At 52.8% G+C, this 22,425-nt stretch overlaps 2 protein-coding genes across 7 annotated transcripts; one reads left to right on the top strand and one right to left on the bottom strand.

The window, feature by feature from the left end:
- Positions 1–108: 108 nt before the first annotated feature.
- Positions 109–5,315, bottom strand: PIERCE1 (piercer of microtubule wall 1). 4 transcript variants are annotated; one of them, XM_077139903.1, is made up of 4 exons: positions 5,206–5,315; positions 4,004–4,151; positions 2,818–2,896; positions 109–553 (listed from the first exon to the last, which is right to left on the bottom strand). In XM_077139903.1, exons 2-4 carry the CDS (start codon positions 4,135–4,137, stop codon positions 365–367), a joined length of 402 nt encoding a protein of 133 aa, XP_076996018.1. In that variant the 5' UTR covers positions 4,138–4,151; positions 5,206–5,315; the 3' UTR covers positions 109–364. The 4 variants fall into 4 exon arrangements, with proteins under 4 accessions (XP_076996018.1, XP_076996028.1, XP_076996003.1 ...); XM_077139913.1 differs by lacking the exon at positions 5,206–5,315 and adding an exon at positions 4,668–4,865; XM_077139888.1 differs by lacking the exon at positions 5,206–5,315 and adding an exon at positions 4,592–4,865.
- MRPS2 (mitochondrial ribosomal protein S2) lies at positions 4,254–10,807 on the top strand. 3 transcript variants are annotated; one of them, XM_077139865.1, is made up of 4 exons: positions 4,254–5,347; positions 5,764–5,916; positions 6,668–6,797; positions 7,830–10,807. In XM_077139865.1, exons 1-4 carry the CDS (start codon positions 5,275–5,277, stop codon positions 8,452–8,454), a joined length of 981 nt encoding a protein of 326 aa, XP_076995980.1. In that variant the 5' UTR covers positions 4,254–5,274; the 3' UTR covers positions 8,455–10,807. The 3 variants fall into 3 exon arrangements, with proteins under 3 accessions (XP_076995980.1, XP_076995971.1, XP_076995989.1); XM_077139856.1 differs by having other exon boundaries at positions 6,665–6,797; positions 7,830–10,806; XM_077139874.1 differs by having other exon boundaries at positions 4,257–5,347; positions 6,665–6,797; positions 7,845–10,804.
- The last annotated feature ends 11,618 nt before the right edge of the window (positions 10,808–22,425 follow it).

Consider the following 22,425-nt stretch of genomic DNA (forward strand, 5'->3'; position numbering starts at 1 on the left):
CTTGCAAATGAAGACGCCAGTCGGATAATCTGTGCATTCCCAGCATTCAGGGCAAGATTGGATACCAGCTTGTCTGCTCCTGGATGACATATCATATGCGTCCTGGAATTCAATGTGTGGCAATGCTTTTAATTGGAAGTCAAGCAATTAGTATCTCTTCCACATACATCTTAGATATAAAATAGAAAAAGCAAGAAATTATAGCTCCCTTTGCATATTTCTCTTTTCCAGAGAAGAAAAATATTTTCAGGGGAACAGTGAGGCCTGCACCTCATTGACAGATTATCCAGCGTCAGGGATGACAGTTCTTTGGGTCAATGGTTCCAGAGCCAGGAGGAGACTCTTGGTAGAGTCCGCGCCTCCCTCAGTTGCAGATGGACGGCTTGTTGACGTTGTAACTGGGGTGGAAGTTGAGCCGGTCATAGGGGGTGATGTAGCTGTCAGGCCCCGACACAATGCTCTTCTCCATGCTCGTGTTGAATGAGGTGTTCCGGTACATTCCACCAGCAGCAAGTCGTTGGGAAAATTTATTTGAGGTAGGATAAAACACTTTCTGGAAGAAAAAAAGCAAGACTAAGACTAATACGTGATAATATTCATAAGCAACCCATCCTTGGAGATTTGGGTAACAGAGATAAGAATTTTCAAGAAAATGGCATTTTTACCCCTGGAAAGCAGAAAAGCTAGGGTGGCCAATTGTCCCTGTTTGCCTGAGACCATCCCAACATGTGCCTTCTGTTCCATCATAACTACCAATAGTACCTCTTTCACTCTCAGAACAGTAAATTATGTGGCCTCCTAGTTTGACATTTACACACCCTGGGTGTGGTTCCAAGCTTTAACTCGGGGGAGGCTTGGAGCAACCTCCAATTCTGCTTTTACTAGCTGTGTTATTCTTTCAAGTCCTTAAACCACTCTGAACTTCAGTTTTTTCTTCTGTGGGAAACAGGTAATACCTACATCTGTGGCTATTTCATCCAGACTGTGTTAGAATCATGACTACAGCTTCAAAAATAAACTCTGATGTCCACTACCCTACCCCAGCAGAGAGGTGTGCTCTGAGAAGGAACTGCCCTATCGAGTTTGAGAAACATCAAGCTCACAAAGAGGAGTGTGGTGAGGGACACAGGTGGCCATGCATCCATGCAAGTACACAGCAGTAAGGATCATTCTAGCAAAACAGCCCAATCAGGTGACCTTGAGGTATGTGATATAAATGGCCTGAAACTTTGCTAGATTACTTCCCCTGGACAGGTATGTCCCTTAAACTATTCTTGTCCCAAGCAGATCATTTGATGTTTGTCTCCTTGGTAGGAAACAAGGTCAAAGAAAATGGCTCTGGTGCATTTTTTTTTTTAATGCAAAGCATTTCTATTTTCTGTTCCCACATGTAAACACTGATAGCTGGGTCGGTGTTTACTTTACATGTAAATCCAGGACCTACGCTCAGTCAAGAAGCTGGAAAACTAACTCCACATAAAGCAGGTAGATAAGAAGCAGGAAAAACCTACTTCCAAGTTTTGCCTTTTCAGTTGCCTCACAGTCCAATGCCAGGTAATACCAGTGTCTCCAGTTAAGGCATGTTCAAGTCCTAACCTCCATTCCTCGAACTGGACCTTGGAAGATGTTATTACTTAGTTCAAGTTTAGCCAAATTGAATAGGGATAGGCCCTAGTCCAATATGGCCCAATATGAAAGGAAACTGGACACAGAATAAGAAGCCAAAGACTGAGGCAGATGCCATGGGATGAAGGAACCCCGAGGATTCCAGGAGGCCGGCACCAGAACGCTACAGAGAAAGCAAGTGCGAAGAGCTTGATTTTGGATTTCTGGCCTCCAAAGCCATGAGTCAATAAATCCCTGTTGTTTAAGCCACCAGCACATTGTGTTTAGCACAGCAGCCCTGGCGAATAAACAAGCAGTGAACAGAAAACTCCCACCATTTACAAAGGAATGTGTTCTCAGTGGTCTCTTACAACAACGAAGGCACCTGCGTCTGTGTCAGTGAGTGAGTGCACTGGTCTTTTCCAAGAAATGATCTTGAGGGAACACTTGGAATCATTTGAATGTGAAAAAGGGACTCAAATACTCTAGAAATTTAGAGTTGCAAAGCAATCAATAAGCAATTATTCATACCTCTAAATGATGGAAATATTAGGGGTGAAAAAAATATTCTCAGCCACAAAAATGGGTGGTTTTAGTGTCCTGGGCATCCAGGGGATACCTGGTGGGTGTCCACAAGAGGGTCACCCTTCTACACCCTGTGCTTCCAGGCAGTAGTGCCTCTGAAGGCCACAGCTTCATCTCATAAAAATAAATTAGTTGGGCGGGCCACAGTAGCTCAGCAGGTAAGAATGCTTGCCTGCCAAGCCCGAGGACCCGGGTTCGATTCCCGGTGCCTGCCCATGTAAAATAAATAAATAAATAAATAAATACGTCTATTCCAGAAATAAAGTTCTTCAACTTTCTGCCTCAAAACTTAGCGCCTTAAGTTACCAGAGATGGTTGGGTGTGTGTGTGTGAATGAGGAAAGGGACAAGCCTTGGGGGCTTGTCAGCAAGTCTCTGTGGGCTTTTTTCATCCTTTAAGACATGTTACTGCTTAATCCATCTGTTCTTTATTTCCATGCTGCCTTGCTTCAAAAGGATCTGAAGTGCCCCACCCCTGCACTTTTGAGAGTCTGGATTCTGGGTTCCTCCCCTCCTCCTCCCCTCCCCTCCCCTCATATGTGCTGCTGTTTCGAGAAAGCCAGGTTTGTAACCTCTTCTTAGACAACCTCCCACTATGTCCAGCCCTGCTCCCCTGTTCCCCACCTACCGGCATCTCATGCACGGTGGGGGCTCTGCCCCCGTAAGCTTGGTTACTGGTCCTGTACACTGAGGCAGCCTCCTTGGTCCTGGTAGATAAAAAAACACGCTTGGCTTTCCATTGATTTATTCCAATTCTACCCAAGCCACAGCCTTAAGGTACTTGGTGGACTGAGTTTCGCTTGAAATACCCCAAGCCCAGAGATGCGCCCGGTGAGCAATGCTGCCACAAAGCTACAATGTACAGGACTGGCCCTCCCAGAGGGCTCAGCCTTCCTCCTGACCTCCTCTGCTGGCTGCTGCCTCAATGCTTACACAAGGACTTCCATCTGGCAAGAGCCCGGTCCTCAGCCCCAGCAGGTTGAGCTTCACAGAGGACGGAACCACAGGGCCTTGGCACGCATTGCCATTTCCTGGACACGTTAACCGACTGGGCAAGAGCTGTGGCTCAGCCTCCGAATCTCCCACCCTGCGGGTCCCTCCACTGCTGAGACGCCAGCCTTGCTGAGGCCATGCTTACAGCAGGTGCAGATAATGAGAAACGGACTTGACATCTGCAGTGCTGACAATAGAACAGTTTAACCCAGTGGGCTTTGGGCTCCCATCTCAGCCCTGCCTCATCCAACTCGGCCCAGAGATCTCGGGCAAGTTAACACCTCAACAGACTCCACGCTGTAGGATGGTTGGGATGGGGTAGGGTGGGGTGCTAAATGAAGGGATGGAGGGAGTAAGGCACTCAGCTGGCTGCCTAACAAATATTCACTGTCATTTCCTTGGTGTCCTCAATGCACTCTAACAGCCAGCAGGTCAGGGACTCTCAAGAGTACGATGAGGGAGGAGATGCTGTAGGCACAGATGGGCATCTGAGGCCAGAGAGGAGAGGTGACTTAACTTCACCACCTGCTGGAGCTGGGGTACCCCAACCCTGCCCCACACCCTCCTGCCCTGCACTGACGCGGGGCCCATGTGTTCCTATGTACCTGAAGGTTTAGGCAGTACTTTCGCAGCTCATTAGTGTAAACTATGCCACTGTCCACGCTGCTGATTTTCCCAGGGGCCAAGGCAGGCTGGGGAGGGGCATGGGAGCTTGGGACCCCTTTCCCCCTGAGCCCGAGTTGGTTTCTCTTTCCTCTGAGCATACCAGGTGCACCCGGGTGGGGCGTCCAGCTTCTCTCGGGGATGTCCTCTCTCCTCACCTGTAGCCCCGAAACCACTCCGGGTGGTTGAACCTGGCGGGCAGGTCCTCTCTCACGCAATAGTAGTCGCTGGTTTTCTCGGGAGGCGGCTTGGCCTTCGGCTCCGCGCACTCCGGGGAATTTTCCTGGGACATTTTGCCTCGGGTTCCTAGAAGGACGGGTAAGAAGAGAGAAAAGACAGGAAACAGCCCGGGGGCCCGCTGCCTGCCGCTTGGCGTCCGGTTGCTAAGCAACGCCCGGGTCACCTGACCGTAGGACACAGTCCTCCAAGGAGCCTTGCGGCCGGGGCTCACACAGGCCCTTCACCCGCCCCTGGGAGGTGGGGTTTCCTTTGGAAAAGCGGGGTCTAGCACTTTTCGCAGCGAACAACCAAGGGCCAGGGCTGGGCGGAGATTTTCACAGGGCCTCCTTGCTGGGAGTGCGCGCGGAGTAACCGAGCAGACGCGGGGCGCTCAGGCTCCGCGGAGAGTTCCTTCAAATTCCGGGGCCTCGGGCAGGTGAAACCCGGGTCACGGGACTTCACCCTTAAATTGAGGGCCTTAAACTTCTCCCAGGCCTCTAGGCAGGCCGTGATTTAACTGCGTTCACCTGGAGGTCCTCCTTGACCCGCAACTTCCTGCCTTCAGATAGCCTAGATCTAAATTTAGCCGAGAGATTTGACCACCTTATGGCGTCCTCCTAAGCCAAGTATGGTGGAAGAAGAAAAAGCCACTCTGGAGAGCGAGAGGAAGCTGTGAGGCAAGGATCCATCGCTCCTGGGCTCCTCGGGGAGCGAGCGAACTGTAGGGTTAGGGACGCGCTCCCGCCGCCCTCCCCAGACGCTACCGGGGACGACTCGTGGCGCGGAGACGCGGCAGGGGGACCCGCGCGCACCCCGGCCCCTGCCCCACTGCGTCCTCGGTCCTGCCCCCTGTCCCGCTCTCCGCAATCCCGGCTCCTGTCCCTGGTCCGCTGTCCGGTTCTGTCCCTTTCCTCCTTTTCGGCACAGCCCCTTCAGCGAGTGAGGGAGCTAGGAGCGGCGGGCAAGAGTCGGGGTCAGGGCTTCGTGCACCGTCCCAAGGACGACTAGCCCCGACGCTGGAAGCGGGGAGGCGGCCGGCGTCCCAGGGTTGGGCGACGCTTCGGGAGCCGCGGATTCAGGAGAAAACGTTGCGATTGGTTAAAAACAAAACTCGGCGCGGGGCGGGGACGCGCAGAGGCACCTCCTGTCCTGCAGGCGGCGCTGTGGACACGCGCGGTGGAAGGAGAAGCCGCCCCCGCCGAGGCCAGGCATGCGCATGCGCCCTGCGTCCGCCTGCATCATGGCGCTTGTTGAGACCATGCTTCCGCGGTTGCTCTGCGTGGGTGAGCGCGCGGCCTGGCGTTCCAGTCGGGCCCCCTGGTGGGGGAGAGGGCGGGCCTTGCTGGGGGCCCTGGGTGCGGGAACGTGGAACCTGAGGGGCGGCAAGTTCAGCCTCCCCAGCCCTGTCCGAAATGTCTGGGCCTTTGCGTACGCGCGGGTGGTCAAGCAGCCCTGGCCGCGCCCGGCTGCCCTGGAGAACCTTCTTGGGGTCCAGGGCTCAGATTTGGCCCTGGGAGGAGTCGCGCGCACTATTCGGGTCGGCTGGGACATCCTAAGTGCGTCAGGACTCTGTTGGTCCCGAGAACAGGCTTCAGTAAGAAGTGGTGCGCGGTCTCCACCCCGCGGCTCCAGGGTGGACTGCCGGGGACCCCAGCAGTCGCTTGGCGGGATGCGGCAGAGTCTCTGCTTTTTTCCACAGGTGCCTCGCCCAAGTCATTCTGGCTGGGTTTTCTCAAGAAGGCGACCCCAGGGGCGTCCCGGCCCAGCAGCAGGACGTTTGGAGGGACCCCATTCCCGGCTGTCAGCGAACCTGAAGACACCAGCGGAAATACAGCGTTCCTCAGTACACCAGGTGTGGATGGAGGTCGCTGAGAGGGTGGGCAGGGCCCCAGGTGTGAAAAGGGCAAGGTCTGGTTTGGGTAGATACTGCTTGCCTCCAGAACTCCCCAGTGCCCCTTAGTTTAGATAAGAAGTCTTGGCGGTGTCTCGGCCAAGGGAAAAAGAAAGGACAGCTGCCTCCACTCTTCTTGGCCATTTTTTGGCTCCAGTTGGCATGCTTTGTCCCCAAAACAAGCCCCAGCACTTTACCTGCTTTGGTGTTTACCTAGACTGGGTTCCAGTGCTGCTTCCACCCACTCCTGAGCTGTCCACTTGGGCTCCTTACTCAGGCTCCCTCCCTGAATCTCAGTGTCCTTGTCATGGGATAATTCCCTGAATGGAACTAAGGAAGCACTTCCCTCCTAGAGTGGGTGACAGAGATAATGGCCATCTGATGCTTAACAGAGAGCCCAACTTCTTAAGGAATATCATAGATCTACTGAGGCATAGAGCTGAGTATCATAGATCTACAGAGCATAGAGCTCAGGATGCCTAAATCCTTCCCAGGTTCCTCTTGCCCCACTGGGCCCAAGGAACCTGTGACCCTTGGGCTTGGGATGAATTGGCCACCATCCCCTGTGGATTTGGGCGTCTTTAGCTGTTGGGCTTCTCTCACCCACCCACTGCGTCTCCACATAAGACCATTGAGCGCACCATGCAGGGAGCACTTTGCCATCTATATGGCATAGGCAACCATATCTACTTCCTTCCTTTCCCTGCAGCAGATTTCAATGACAGAATTCTGAATGAGCCCCTCAAGCACTCTGACTTCTTCAACGTCAAGGAATTGTTTTCCATTAGAAGTCTCTTTGATGCAAGAGTGCACCTGGGACACAAAGCCGGCTGTCGGCACAGGTAGGGGAACTCTAGCCATGTGGGGGGATATGTGGCACAGGTTGGGAGAGGGGTCCCAGCCGCGTGGGCTGGGGCTTGGATTTGGGGTGGGGGATTGTGATAGCCGGGATTCCCAGGAGGTCTAGAGGGAAAGCACAAGGCTCAGTCTTATTGTGTTTGAACCTTCAGCCTTCCCAGTTGAGAGGCCAGGCAGCCTGGGCCAGTGGGACTTGAGCAGTTGTCATCAACATATAGGTGGGTGGGGCACTTGGAGACCATCCAGAGAGTGAGAGGAGAAAGATGGGGAGGCCCAAGGTTTAGGAGCTGGGAAAGCAGGAGGGAAGGGGACCAAGGGACCTGCTAGGGCAGGATGGGGTCCACTGTTTATGCTGCTGAGGTGACATGTGAGCTGAGGGCAGGGCCCAGGAATTCAGTCAGAAAGGTGGGTGATGGGCTCCTGAGCAGTGTCAGGTGAGGACAAGGCATAAAACCCAGATGGGAGTGACTTGGGGAGGAGCTAGAGGTGAGGAAGAGTATAAGAAGCACAGCTGTGTGCTAAGAAGCCATCTCTGTGCCTCATGGTACTGCCAGGGCAGCAGCAGGTCTGTATCCTGGGGGTTCACCACTCCCATCGCTCAACCCAGCCCAGAGGTGCCTCGTCCATAGAATCTGCAAGGGGCTGGAAAAGGACAAGAGTAGGGCTATATGAAGAATCTTCATGCTTCACTTAGCCCTAATGAGGTTAGTCCTGTTAGAGTCCCCACCTTACCAGCTAAGAGCTGGCAAAGAGGCAGAGGTTTAGAAGGCTTAAGCCATGTCCCAAGGCTTATAAGGGGCTGGCAGCCTGGGCCTGCCCATTCCAAAGCCCTTCACTCTCCAGGCCCTCATCTGTCCCTGACTGTCACTTATTTGACAGGAGCCATCACTGCTCTCTCTGGTCATGGTGGGTGGTGGCAGACTGTCAGCATTAGCGGGGAGGGGTATCCCCTGGCAAGCCTGAGCCTCCCAGCCTGAAGCGTCCCATGGAGGAGTGCCCTATCTACCCTGGCTCAGTCCAGTCTCTCATAGGTTCATGGAGCCATACATCTTTGGGAGCCGCCTGGACCAGGACATCATTGACCTGGAGCAGACAGCTGTGCATCTCCAACAGGCCTTGAACTTCACCGCCCACGTGGCCTATCGCCATGGCATCATCCTGTTTGTGAGCCGCAACCGGCAGTTCACACACCTGATTGAGAACACGGCCCGGGACTGCGGCGAGTACGCCCACACCCGCTATTTCAAGGGTGGCCTGCTCACCAATGCCCCGTTGCTCTTTGGCTCTTCGGTCCGCCTGCCAGACCTCATCATCTTCCTGCACACGCTCAACAATGTCTTTGAATCACACATAGCTGTGCGAGATGCCGCCAAGATGAGCATCCCTACCATCGGTGTCGTGGACACCAACTGCAACCCCTGCCTCATCACCTACCCCATCCCCGGCAACGACGACTCGCCCCCATCCATCCAACTCTTCTGCAGGCTCTTCCGGGTGGTCATCAACCGGGCTAAGGAGAAGCGGAGGCATGTCGAGGCCCTGTACAGACTGCAGGCCCAGAAGGCAGCTGAGGCCCAGGAGTCTGCAGGCCATCCTGCCCCGGGAGCACAGACTAGAGTGGGCTCGAGCCATTCCCCATAATGCAGCTGCTCTCCTGCTCCCCAGTGAAAACAGCAGCCCAGCCTGTTCCCCAGCTGGGAGTCCCTGACCCTGGGGCCTCATAGGGTTCCAGCCCTTTTAGGCACTTGGGTCCCTGACAGTGGCTACAGAGTATACCCCTCCCAGGTTCAGTTTCAGACCCTGGAGGCAAGTGGCTTATCCAGAGTTGTCTACCTGGTTGGAGTCGGGAGTTGAAGCCTGACCCCTCAGTGCTGAAGCGGCCAGCTCACTGGGAAACACTCCCTGCATGCAGTTTCCTTCCCTGGAGGTACTGAAGGCCTCACTTCTGCCTCAAGGGTAGTCCTTGGTGTTGGGGAGGCTTTCATACCCACTCGGTCTTAATCCTCAACTGAAATATCCTAAGATCGGCTGCCTTCCTGGCTGACCGGCGTCGGGATATTTGTGAGATGATCTTGTAGGATAGAGCTCCCACTGGGTCTCAGGCAGGCCAGGAACACAGCAACATGATACAAAATAAACAGATTTGGGGAAAGTGTGGCTTGGAGTTTTGAGGCCTGCAGGCAGTAGTTTGCATGAATTTGCTTTCATTAGTGTGGCGTGTATCCAAGACCTACCAGGTGCCACAGAGCACACAAGATATGTCCTCACCCACAGGATCTTTGAACTTCAGGGGGATGCCACAGGGACAAATTGTAGTGGGGTTCACAGAGGCGCCAACCTGCGGCACATGTTTATGGGCCCCTGTACAGCTGAGGAGCCCATGGGGTGGCACCGCAGCTTTGGTACTGTTCAGGCTGTAAGTAGACTGCAGCTCCTCTGACTCAGGGCTTATGGACCCTTGCTGGCAGGGCTGTTATTTGCTGTCTCATGGAGACCAGCCTTTGGCACGGCTATGCTTCCTGGACAAGAGATGGGCCTTGTCTTTTCCGGACCTCTCCTTGTACCTCCTGTGACCCTAGAACTTATCTGCTCTCGAGAGTGTTCACGCAGCAGAGTTTGCTGAGGTCTCTAGGTCCTCCTGCAACAAGGTGTGTCCCACAGACCCTTGGGCCTGCAGGAGAAGCCCAATAAAGGCCATCTGAGGCTGGTGTGAGGGCTGAGTATCCACTCAGTGCCCTTTCAGGGTTACTGCTGGGGAGATAGTGTGGCAGGGGTCCCATGTTTAGTGGGAGTGCTACGGATTTACAGAAGAACAGGTAACGGGATGTCAATTTAAAACACAGATGACCAGTTTTGCTTTCATTTACACACCGGAAGTATGAAAATGCTAACTTACAGGCAGATGAACCGGGGTCATTCCAGAAGTTTTATACCACAGAGCACTTCCTGCTTCTTTGGTGCCCTGCACTGAGCTCTGACAAATCATCTTCCTGCCATGGAGAGTCAGGGAGGCTGTTGGGGAGGAGCCAAGAGCCCTAAAATTGGGAAACAATAGGAAACTTACCAAATTGTACATCCTAACAGAATTCTGGGACTTAGATAAGGTGGACCCCCATGAGGCCCAGAGTGATTGGGGCCAGCATTTAGGGAGACCCAGGGGAGCCTCCCTGCCAGGCCGTATTGGCTGGGATGTCCAGAAGCTGCAGGGGCTGGTCATTCCTTAGGAGGTGTACAGGGGAGATGAGGATGGCCCTGTCCTCATGTCTGGGGTGTTAGAGGGGCTGGTGGAAAGGACAGCCCTGAGAGAGCCAAGACAAACCAGAGGTGCTCAGCAAGAATGGGAGAGGGTCTTGGTCAGCAGGCCTGTCCCACACCCCAGGGTACCACCCCACTGTTGATGGCCTACCTCACTCCTGCCCTCAGTCCCTGGGGTCCTCTGGGACTGCACAGGAGCCTGGCTTATGAAGGTACATGGAGCCATCCTGAAGAAATGTCTACAGGGCATTTGACCTGGGGGTGCTAGAGAACAGAGCAGGCAGGGGTGGTCCCAGCCTAATAGGGATGACTCAGGGAAATGAAGAATTGGACAATATCTGGAGCAGTGAGTGTCTAGAGGGAAGGGGCAGGCTGATGGGAGGGGAGGACTCGGGTGAGGGCCCAACGCTCCAGGAACAACATCCAGAGGAAGCTTGAGCAGTCCTCTTCTGAAGGGAGATGTGGGTGAAGGGAGGATGGCTCCTGATTCAGCACCCTGGAGGTTAAGCCCAAGAGCCTGGAAGCAGCAGCAGCCAGAGATAGCATATAAGTCTGGGGAGGTCAGGGGAGCCAGCCTCCATGTTAAGAGGAAGAGTCCCAAATTCTCCAGCCCTTCCCTCCTGGTGCCACCACCCCAGTAGACATGGCCTTGGATCCTGGAGGGGCCATGCCTCAACCTGTTAGTCTCTGGGGAACTTGTCACAACTGGGTGGAGCAAGAGCCTGGAGGAATGGACTTAGAGTAGATATGGATGTGAGGGGTTAGGGGTGGGGGACAGGTACCACCTGGCCTCTGTGATTTGTCAAAGGCTGTCCCTGGGTGATAACCCCAGAGGGTTTTGGCGTCCATAAAGGCCAGGAGGGAACTCCTGGTAATGACAGAGTCCCCAGGTTGCTGCAAGTGGGAGGCCGGAGGTGGGGAGGGGAGGCACTCAGTGGGGAACTGAGAGTCAGTACCCACCCCCACCCGTTGCCACAGGCTGTCCAGAGCACCATTCCCCCCTGGGCTTGCTGTTTTCTGCCCTGTGCCACCATCTGCGTGGAAGTCTGGTGGGGTGTGACCTAAGGCTTGGGAGGAGACATCCTCTCCCTGAGCAATGAACCCTCAACAGTTGGCACCCCTCGGTCCACATGAGCTTCAGAGACCCTTGGGAGCTGGGGCTTGTTGCCCGTGTCACTTGAGGAGTAAGCTGAGGCTCAGTGTTAGCCTCAGCAGATTTCTGATCACAAAGCTGTATCCCATTTCTTCTGAGCCAGACACTGCCCCACACACAGGCGGTGGCTACAAGGGAGAGTGAAGTTGGCCCCGAAGTTGGTGTGAGGCCTCAGCCCCTCCAGGTGTGGTCAGGGCGGGTGGTCCTCCGCCCTGGGGCCCAGAGCCCTGCCTAGATCTCAGTCCTTGATGAATGTGCGCCCTGGCCCCAGAAAGGGTCTCACGGAATGCAGCGTGAGGGCCACAGGGCTGGTGGCTTCAGGCACACTTTCTGAGGGATGTTGGCTGTCAGCCTTCCAGAGGGCGCTGAGGAGGGTGAGTGAGCTGCTGCAGCCTGCACCCTGGGGTGGCCTGGAAGCCAGAGACCCTGCCTCAGCTTCATGGAAGGAGCTTGATATCCAGAGGAGGAAAGGGGCTCTGTTTAAACGGAACTCAGGTAGGGGCTGTATGGGAGTGGAGGGGTGGGGGTACCAAGAGAATGAAGATCCAGGCACTGGACTCCTGCTCCGCCAGGCCCCTCGCTGTCCACCTGGACCTGTCACCATCCTCTCATTCCCTCTGGCCCCAAGAATTGGCAGAGATTGCAACAATCCCAGCATCTACCCCAGGAGCCCTTTCGGGCCTGGTTGGGGCCTGGGAGCAGCAGAGCTGAGATGTAGGCAGAAATTGGGCCACAGCAGGGACGGGCTCTACCCGGGGACCAGCTCTTGAGAGGCTGTGGCCATGGACCCTTGGTTAGTGACAGACCCCTGTTAAATAAAATGGCTGTTTGCAATGGCCATTGCCTGGAGAAGACCCCTTTGCGAGAAGGACTTCCAGAGGAAAAAACGATTGACCTGCAGGGCATTTCTGAAAAAACAACACATTCTAGGGGTCCCTGATAAGCAACACCTCAGGCTAAAATTAGTTTGGGGCCAGATGAGAGCTTGTCAGAATGGACAAACATGCTGGCCTGGCACACCTGCTCCCCACTGGGCAGAGTGGAAATACCACCAGCCAGCCAGAGCATTTCCCCACCAGCTTCTGCCATCGCCCTCAGTGAGCTTCCCCGCTCCACCACCCGGGACAGCTCGCTTCTCCTTTCTGAATGGTGCGCTGCCCAATCCATGAACCCTGCTGTAGAGCTGAGAGATCCCAAATAGCAGGGAAAAAACTTCTCTTTCCTCACCTTATTGCTGGACCCTGGCTTCAGGTTGGCCGTGGGAGAAACACCCGGGGCGCCTGGTGGCCTCACAGCCACCACTCTGTCCTGAAGCTACAGCCTGTCCTGTGTGAGGGGCACCCATCCATGTCAGCCAGCAACACCCTCAGGGACTAGAAGAAGATGGCCACCAGCAGGTGCTGGGCCAGGGAGGGCTGCCTCGGGGCCCCATGACATCAGGCTAAGCACGGGCTGGGGGCTCAGACAGCCTGCTGCTGGATACAGCTCTCTGCGACCTGAGACCGGGGCACATCTCCCCTCTCTGAGCCTCAGGTTCCTCCTCTGTGAAATGGGTTAATGTTAATGTGACCTTAATGCAGGTCCACATCCAACATAAACAATTAGGAAACTGAGGCCTAGAGTAAGGTAGGAAGTGGCCCAGGGCACACAGCGGACAGGGTCCAGAGGAGCTGGCCTGGAGCAGGGCTTAACTCTCCCATGGTTTGCTTTGCAAATGAGAACCCCTAAATCCTGGGCGAACCCTAGCTGTCCCTGCCCATGGGAGCCTGTTTTCCTCTCAGCATCCCCACACAAGGGCACATGGGAAAGGGGTGGGCGGTAGCCCTGCCATGGCTTAGTGACATCAGCCTCCGGACAGCATGCCCCCAGCCCCCAGCAGAGGGAGGGGGAGATGCCAGGCGATGGACAGTGGAGCCCCGAGTCTCCCAGGGGTATGCCTGGCCAGGGCCATCCGCAGGGCAGTTTGGACAGGACAGAGCTGCCTCCTGCCTCCTCCACTCTGGGCACCTGGAAGGAGGATGAGTCCCCAGTACGGGGATACAGGAAAGGCCTTAGTTTCCACCTCCTTGGAGTAGGGGACCCCAGGATTCCACAAGCTCACAGAAATGTTTTTGCTCTTGGCTTTCCATTGATGATCTGCTATGTTCTGAGCGTCTGAGAAATGCTTTCTGTTCCCTGGGGGTGCTACTGAGCACAAATAGGCCTGGGGGTTGGGGGATGGGGGACTGGGGAGACGGCAGAGCATGGCAGAGCACTGGACCACGAGTCTGGGGTCCTCCCTTGGAGGTGGGTCAGTATCATCAACACAGGTTGTTGAGGAGCCCACAAATGAGCTGGCACCTAGGGCCAGGGGAGCAAAGGAGGGGTCATAGGGGAATTCCAAGTTCCCCCATATTGCCCAAGAGCCTTCAGGTCCTGCTCCTTTGCCCCATGGGGCTGGAGAGCTGCTGCCCTGCTGCCTCAAGCTGTGGGTTCTGGATGGGGTTGCTTTTCCTGCCCAGGGCTGCAGTGCTAGCAGTTTTCTGGAGCCACAGAAGCCAGGAAAGGGACATACATGGGGTCTTTCTGGCCATCCCCCTGCCTCAGACTTGCACCTCTTCTTATTAGCACCCAGCTTTATGATTTGAGCTGGTCAGAGGTATGAGGACAACTGTGATGATCTCATTTGTTCATTCTGTGCCCCGAGCACTCACCTGCACCACGTGGCAGGTTAGACCTAGAGTCCAGTGCTCAAAACCACTGACGTGGTCCCTGCCCCCAGGAGCTCACAGTCCAGAGGGGAGGTGGATAAAAGCATGAGAGAGAGAAAAAAAAAAAAGAGCAGCAAGAGCAGCAGAGGGGTCTTCATCCAGGTCCCAAGACTCCCAGGGGAGCTCCAGGTCCCAAACCCTGCCCAGACAACACCCGAAGCTCCTCCCTGAGACTTCCCTGTGCTTACATAGGGGAGAAGGAGATTTCAAGAGAATTCCCTCCAGGCCAGGGGCGGACCCAGCCTCAGGCAGCGCAGAGGGAACATCTCGCTGCAGTAGAGTCAGAGGGTTCCAGGTCGGACCTGTGTCTTCCAGCAGCCGCATGCTCTCGCCAAGCCTTTGTTCTCCTCTGTAGAATGGAGTGGTTTTGTGAGGACTCAGGGGATAATCTGTTATTGACAGGCTACTTATAAGGGAGGTGCTGTTATTACTCAGGTAACAAAAATAGCCTGAATGCACTGACGTTTAAATCACTGTCCCATCACAATTTCTTCTGATGAGCGGAGACTTTCTTCTGCTGGAGACACCCAGGTCCCACCTCCTGCCACCTGAGGACCTGGGATTTCCAGGTCTGAGCTCCATTCCCGGCCCTCCTGGAGGTCCTGGCGGGACAGCTGACCATGTGCCCCTCCCTCCCTCCCCACTCCTGGTGTGAAGAGGAGCCTGCTGGGGTCGTGGAGACCAGCCCCAGGCCCAGCAGGCGGGAGGACTCAGGCAGCACCTGGTGCTCACCTGGACAGGAGGTTCTCTGCCACCTCCACCTTCAAGGGGAGCATACAAAATGTCATTCCCCACCCACAGGTCCAGGTCCAGCTGCCCTGCTCAACGTCACCCCTGATTCTGCCAGTGCATTCCACAGGTCTTCAGATGTCACTTCACCTCTTTGAGCTTCAGAGATATCCTCTAAGGGGTAGGGGTGAGAGGACACATGACACAGGGTTGCTGTGAGGACCGAAGGGGATGAGCTATGGGAAGGGCTGACCCAGGCCTGGCCCTGCGTGATGGGTTGCTGGAGGCACTGGGGGTGGTAGGACTTAATATTTTCCTCTTCAGTGTGGTAAAGCATGTGACTCAGCCCTCACCCCTTGTGGGCCTTGTCTCATCTGTGCCCCATTTGTGAAGATGGTTGGAGATTCCATCCTGGAGATCCCATCTGAGGTGTGGTCAGAGCATGGATCATTGGGGCCTGGAAGATGTGCCCCAAACTCACTCTTACATTTAGGACAGTGCTGGTGGGGCTCGATCAATAAATAGATCTTGGGAGCCTGTTATATGGAGGACATTTCTAAGTACGGCATAATTGGAGGAATAAGGCAGAGAAGTATCCCGTCCTCCTGGGCTTCCCTTCCGGGAGCAGGGAGGGTGCACAACACATCAGATGTGATGCCCTTATGGCCCTCTCCAGGTGTGGATGTGACCTTCTATTCTCAAAGAGTATGGCCAAGGGTGCAGAGGTGGTTCAGTGACAAAATGTTTTCTTTCCATGTGGGAAGCCTGGGTTCAATTCTTGGAACATGTACCACCACCACCACCACCCCCAAAAAAGTATGGTTGAACCCTGAATCAGCTGAAAATTACTGGACTCAGGTTGAAGAATGAGGGCCTCCTTCCTCCACAGTCAAGTGGGAAATGTGGGGTGGGGGGTAGTAGGTTGAGTAGCAATCCATGTACCTGGCTTCCCCACAGCTGATGATTCCTACCATCTGATTGTCACCCATGGTGTTTCAACTAGCTCCCCTTCTCACCTCCAACCCAAGATCCATGGTCCCAGCTGGGGGATGTAGTGTGCATCCTGCTTCCCTCTCTGCCTGGGTCTTCAGTGGAGGGTGCTCAGCTGCAGGCATGGGGACTAGACTGCTTCCCTGGTACCAGGAGGACAGTGTCAGAGGGATGAGAACCTCACAGGCATGCAGAGTTAAGGCAAAACTTAACACTTGAGATTCCAGATGAAGTGCAATAGGGCCCTGAAAAGTCCTGGGTGGGAGGCCCCCATTCAGCAGTTATTTAGGGAGCATCTAAGGTTGCAAATGCAGTGCAGTGAGCACAGAAGACACAGCCCCTTGCTGTCCTGCTGCAGCCAAGATTCCTAAGGGATGGGGGCAGGGGAGTCAGACATATACATGTGAGAGTTTTCTGCACAAGGGGAGATTTGATCAGAAGATTAATTGAGTGCCCTTATGATTGAATGTCCTCATCAGACCCCTGGTGTGTGACCAACATGGCAACCACCATGACCACTAGAGAGCGGTTGGGGTGGGCAGAAAGGCCAGGCCTCTGATCTGCTGCCCAAGCTCCTCCTCCAGCACCATCTGCTCCATCCCAGGCACCTGGCTGGACCACCCCACGGGGAACTTCTTTCAACCTGCAGGCTCTCCTGGCCTCGAGGCACTGGTAGTGCACAGGGAAATGACCATTCTGGGCTCGGAGCTCTGCTGCTGGGCCCTCCTTTCTCATGCCCAGCTTGAGTCCCTGGAGTCAAAGGAGGTTGTGCCAAAGGGTGAAAGGACTTGGGTGGGTGACTTGAGACTGTGGGAGAGGCTGTGGGGCAGTTCCCAGGGAGGAGCCTCCAGGGCTGGTGTTGGGCCAGGAGAAAAGAGGAACCTTAGAAAAGACTGAACTTAGAAGTTCAGTCACCTGCTGAACTTCTGTCTGGGAAGGACTCCTGGATTGGGAATCATGGCTTTGGGCATCTCACAGGTAGTGGGATATTTTTTGACTTTGGAGAGGTACTTAGAAGGTTGTCAACCTGGTGAATCTACTCCTCTTCTTGCCGCTCCAACACCAGCTGCACTGCCTACTATAATGTCTTGTTCTCACACCAGCATCAAAGCATACAAAACCTGTAGAGCTAGAGACCCCTCCAAGTTTTGCACAAGCTCTAGAGTTGTCACCAACATTATCTCCAGCTAAGGATCTGGAGCCAGCTCCAGCGCTGGAGCCCACAACAGGACCAGGGCCAGACACTGAACAGGAAGCAATGCCAGCCCCAATTTGGGCAGTAAGTCCTTGGCCAGTGAGAGCATCCACACCCCAGGGAGAGGCAGTAGACAAGCTCCAGCCAGCCATGCACTGCATGAAGCTATAGCTCCCCGGCTCCAGCCAGCCATGCACTGCATGAGGCTACAGCTCCCCAGCTTCAGCCAGGAGGTGGAGAAAAGGACCTTTCCTTCTTCTCCCAAGTGAAGGCAGCTCTTTTCCTATTTACTACTTTTTTTTTTTCTTGTTTCAAATTTCATGTGTTTATATTAATTTTTTAGATTTAAAATATACTTTAAATAAATATTTTATTTTTATTTCCCTGCTGAAGTGTGCATGTCAGTGTCTTGCATACATTACAGTGCTGGGCAATCATTATCACTGTCATGTCCACAGCATTTCTTCCCCCAAACAGGACCCCCACCCCACTCAGCTGTTGCTCTCCATTCTCACCTCCTTCAGACCATGGAAATAACTGATCTGCTTCTATCTCACGTGGGCCCCTGTGCCTGGACCTTGTGCTGAACCCATGGAGGGCCTTAGGTCCTGGCACAGAGCAGGACTCAGTCAGGGAGCCATTGTCCTCAATTCACAGATGGAGGCAGTATGGCTCAGGGAGGTTAAGGGACTTGCCCACAGTCTCCCAGCTGGAAGGTCAGAGAACAGGGACTGGAGCCCAGAGCAAGGCTCAGGGCAGGGCCAGGCATCTATCATCTGATTCATTCATTTGTAGCTGGGGCCCTCCCACCTTCTGCCTCCAATCAACTGCTCAATCCACATGCCTTATCCAGCTCTGGTGGAGTCAGTCCAGGGAGTTATTGTGGCTTTGTTCACAGGGTAAGGCCAGTATAGAGAGGGTAACAAAGGGCATCCTGTGGTGACCTGATGTTGTCACCAGGGTGTCCCCCACCAAGTGGGGCAGGTGGGCATCCAGGAGGTTGGGGGAGCAGGTAGGTGGAGGTCTTGGCACTCTTCAGGCTGGAGAAGAGTCTGTGCAGTTTGACCAGATGCTCAGCAAGAGCACATCCTGAGAAGGACCAGGGAGGAAGGCTGTCAGGGGAGCATAGAAGGATCTGGGAATTCCTCATGTCCCTTGAGGAAATTAGGATCCTTATGTCTGGTAAGAAAAAGCTGTGGCCATATCATGGGTTCTGCAAATTTGTTTGTATTTATACCTCACCCTGTCACAAGGTTTTGGGGCATCTTCCGCTTATAGTTCAGCATCAGGAAAGATTGTCACAAAGTGTGCTTGAATTCCTCATTTGGTTGGATGAGATCTGTGCCCTGAGCTGTTTCCCTTTTTTGACCTGAAAGGAAGCCCAGAGTTTCATTTTCTGCTTTTTTGCTTCCAAGTGTCATCCAAGGCTTCTAGGTACATTTTATCTTTCTACTTTTCAAGTATTCCAAACTTATTTTATTCAAATTGAACATTTGTCTTTAATGTGATCACAGAATGTGTTACTTTGAAAACTGCCAGAATGCAATATATCAGAATAGGAACAGCTTTTTAAAAGGGGAATTTAATAAGTTATAAGTTTAAAGTTCTAAGCCTATAAAATGTCCAAGTCAAGGCATCCAGGGAAAGATACCTGAATTCAAGGAAGACCAATGGATCAGGAACACCTCTGTCAGCTGGGTAGTCAGGTGGCTGGCATCTGCTGGTCCCTTGATCCTGGGCTCCATTGCTTTCAGCCTCTGTTCCTGTGGGGGTTCCTCACTTTGCTTCTCCAGGGCTGGCTTTCATCTCTTGGCTTCCCTTGACTCTCTCCAGGTTCTGGCTCACTTAACATCTCATAGCAACATCTGCTGGGCTCTAAGCATCTCCAAACATCCATGTCTTTCTTCTCTGAAGCAACTCTCTCCAAGCATCTACAACTCCTCTCTTTGTTGGCTTTGACGTGTCAGTCGTTTCTGTCTGTGCTGTCATTTTTGGCTCTCTCCAAAATGTTTCCTTTTTAAAAGATATTTGTGGACCACCTGCTGGTGAGAGCAAGACTGGACAGTGAAATGTCCCAAACTAATCAAACACCCACCTGGAATGGGTGGAGTCACATCTCCATCTAATCAAAAGATCACACCCACAACTGGGCATGGGAGGTTAAGGGACTTGCCCACAGTGTCCCAGCTGGAAAGTTGGAGAATAGGGACTGGAGCACAGAGCAGTCTATTCAAATCTATTCAAAGGTTTCTGCCCTATAGTATTAAATTAGGATTAAAAGGAATGGCTGCCTCCACAAGATTAAATGAGGAATAAAACATGGCTTTTCTGAAGTACATAATACTTTCAAACCAAGATACATAATTAAACTCTTTTGAAAGGGATCAAAGATGAAGCCCTTCGGTCATTAACCAGAACCATCATGCCATGAGTTCTCTATCCATGCAGCATGGGGGCTGGAATATACACTTAAGAACTTTTCAGTGGGATGGACTGGGGGATAGAGAAGTGTGTGCAGGGCGGGGTGGGGAAGGGAATTATGGAAGGGTTTTGTAACACCATTGCGATTGGAAGGTTGAAAGGGGACCTCTTGAGTTTTGTCAGGCCCTGGCAAATCAGATGACACAAGAACACATGGGAACTCAGGAAAGGCTTCCCAAAAGTTCCCAGATATTTGTGGACCACCTGCTGGTAAGACCATGGCTGGACAGTGAAATGTCCCAAATGAGTTTCCTAGGGGCCACCTGCACCCCCAGATCCTCCCATAGTGTGGTTCAGTGCTGGCTGTTTCCATGGGCATCAGGAAAAGGATATCCGTCTCAAATCCATGTCTTCCTCTTGGGCTCCTGGGATGGTCCCATGTACAGGGCTCAGTGTTGTCATAGAATGTGACATTGTTGAGTCTGCATCCCTTGTATATGGAGAGCCTTCTGCCCAGCTTCTAGAAGTCCATGGCAGGGACAAGCAGGCACAGGGGTGGGGGTGGGCTCACTCTTGCCCTCTACCCAGTTCCAAAGGGGGAACATGCCCAACCACACAGGGCAGAACAATGGAGGGCCAAATGACCACCCTGCACAGTCCTAACTTCCTTCACCCCCCATTTGTTTATGTCCTCTCCCCCAGAACTGTGTTGCCAGATCTCTGACTCCTCAGCAGCCCTACAGCTCCAACCATGGCCCTGGAGCCCGCTGTTTCCTCCATATGGTCCTGTTGGCCATGTGGATGGGTGGCATATTGATGATGGCAACTCTGTGGCTGTCCTTGTGATTGGTGCCTGCCAGGTTGGACATGTCCCCAGCACTGATGCTCAGGTTAGCAGGGTCTTGGGATATCATCTCCATTAATGATACTGATGAAGCACAGAAAGGGTAACGTGGTGGCTATGTGGGAAAACCAACAAGGTCTTAACTTCCAGTGTCCTCCTGCCCTCCCCTCAGCCTCTGGGGGCTGGAGGTGACCTCATCCCTGTGAGGCTGCAGTGGTGACCCCTTCCTGTGTGGCCTGGAACCGAGTTTCTCACTGCCTTCACTCCTGATGTTTAGGGATGGACGGTTCTGTAGGGAACTGTCCCATGCATTGTAAGATGTTTAGCAGCATTTTGGGCCTCTAACTACTAGATGCTGGCATAAACCTATCTAGTTGTGACAATTAGAGTCTCTCCTACCAGCTTCTCTGTTTCTGGGTTCCACCTCAATGTGTGTGTCGGGTAGGGGTGTTAGTTCTGCTCTCAACTGCCCAAAGATTGCAAGGTGGATGAGTGAATGAATGAACAAATGATAGTAGCACAGAAGCCCTATGCCAAATGACAAGAGAAAATTCTCCTCTGGTTCCAGTAATACTACCAGGATGCCAAATCCCTTGGGAAAATTTATTTAATGATGACAATTCAAACTGGTCCTGGCCTTGGCCAAAGCTACCCCAAACAGAAGGGGCCCAAACCCTTCTATGGTCATCTATGATCATGGACGGGGTTCTGCAGGAGGTCACAGCCTTCATAGTCATGACACCTAAGTCAAACCGACCCCTTCCCTTGTTGCACTGCTTCCACCTCCAGCTCTGCATTATTCATCCAGAGACAGGTATTGAGTACTGGCTCAGCCTTTTGGAAAATGGGGTCTATAGATACGCAATCTTGGACATCTCAACTATTGTGAAATTCCATGCAGGGGCAGGGGAAGGTACCACGCATCAGCTCACTGCCAGAACCAGGAGGACCAGGAGGATGCACATTTGCTGACTTCCCAGAGTTCCCAAGAGGGCCTCCCAGGGCCATTCAGGGGTGTATTGTTGTCTCTAGTGAGTTCTGGTTTATCCCAGGCTCCTGGGAACCTGTTTAAAATCACAGGTGTCTGGGCTCAAGTCCTGGAGTAACTACTTGCGGAATTATGGGATAATCACAGGAAATCTGTGGTTTAACCAGAACTCAGGACATTCTAAGCAGACAGGCTTAGAAAACGAATTCCCCAGAGGGCCATGGGTGGGCTTCCAAGGCTTCATGGAGCTGAGGGTCTGCATACTGTTGTGTGGGAATGCCATTTTTGGTGGAGAGAGTCCATTGCCTTGATTAGGTGCTCACTATGGGCTGTGTCCCACACATGGCCAAGTGCCACTGTTGATAAAAGTTTCAATTCATCACATCAAGGAGGTATAATATTATAACCATATATGCACATAACAAAATATATGAAGTAAAAATGGACAGATTTGAAGGGGAGAATAGATTATTCTTCAATAATAGATGGGGAATTCAATATATCACTTAAGCTACTTGACAGAATATGAAAGCAGAAGAACAATAAGGAAATAGGGGACTTGAACAGGGTTATTATCCACCTAGACTTAAAGGACATATCCTTAAATCTACCCAAATGAAGAATACATGTTCTTCACAAACATATATGGGATATTTTCCAAAATATATGGAAACACATATACATATAAATAAAATGCATACATATGGGTGACCATACATTTGTTAGTCAGGGTTCTGTAGTGTTTCATGCAACCATGGGAGTGGAAAAGTCCAAAATCTGTAGGGCAGACTGTGAAGCTGCAAACTCCAACAAAGGGTCTGGAAGAACCTCACAGAAGAGGCTTCCTGGCTAAAGAAGCAGTGAAAAGTCTCTCTTACCCTGCAAAAGACTTCAACTGGTTGGATTAACTAAGTATGGGAGACATGCCTTAGTTGATCGCAGGTGTAATCAGTCACAGATGCAAGCACCTGACTTTTGATTTAATATACCAGCCTTATGGTTTATCAACCAGCCACAAAATATCCTTGCAGCAACGGTCAGGCCAGGGCTTGCCTGAAAAGACAATAGGGCTTCATCATTTGGTCAACTTAACACCAGAACCTAATCATCACAGTCCACCCTTTGTCAGCTATACATATCATCCTGAAACATGCTTAACATAATAACAGATATTTACTTCACCTAACAATACTCAATTGTCCTGTGTACAATTGGGAATGGACTACACCTCTCCAGAATAAGGTACAAGTCCTTAGGTAACATTCACTCTTAAAAAATTCATATCCT

Source organism: Tamandua tetradactyla, chromosome 2 (genome assembly GCF_023851605.1).
Source record: "Tamandua tetradactyla isolate mTamTet1 chromosome 2, mTamTet1.pri, whole genome shotgun sequence".
NCBI lineage: Eukaryota > Metazoa > Chordata > Mammalia > Pilosa > Myrmecophagidae > Tamandua > Tamandua tetradactyla.

Excerpts from the sequence above, each read along its gene's own strand:
- MRPS2 (XM_077139856.1), top strand. The coding sequence starts at position 5,275 with ATGCGCATGCGCCCTGCGTCCGCCTGCATCATGGCGCTTGTTGAGACC. Across the intron at positions 5,348-5,763 it reads TCCGCGGTTGCTCTGCGTGG|GTGCCTCGCCCAAGTCATTC; the intron begins GTGAGCGCGCGG and ends TTTTTTCCACAG. Across the intron at positions 6,798-7,829 it reads AAAGCCGGCTGTCGGCACAG|TCCAGTCTCTCATAGGTTCA; the intron begins GTAGGGGAACTC and ends ACCCTGGCTCAG.
- PIERCE1 (XM_077139903.1), bottom strand. The coding sequence starts at position 4,137 with ATGTCCCAGGAAAATTCCCCGGAGTGCGCGGAGCCGAAGGCCAAGCCG. Across the intron at positions 2,897-4,003 it reads GAGTGGTTTCGGGGCTACAG|GACCAAGGAGGCTGCCTCAG; the intron begins GTGAGGAGAGAG and ends TTTATCTACCAG. Across the intron at positions 554-2,817 it reads CCACCGTGCATGAGATGCCG|AAAGTGTTTTATCCTACCTC; the intron begins GTAGGTGGGGAA and ends TTTTTCTTCCAG.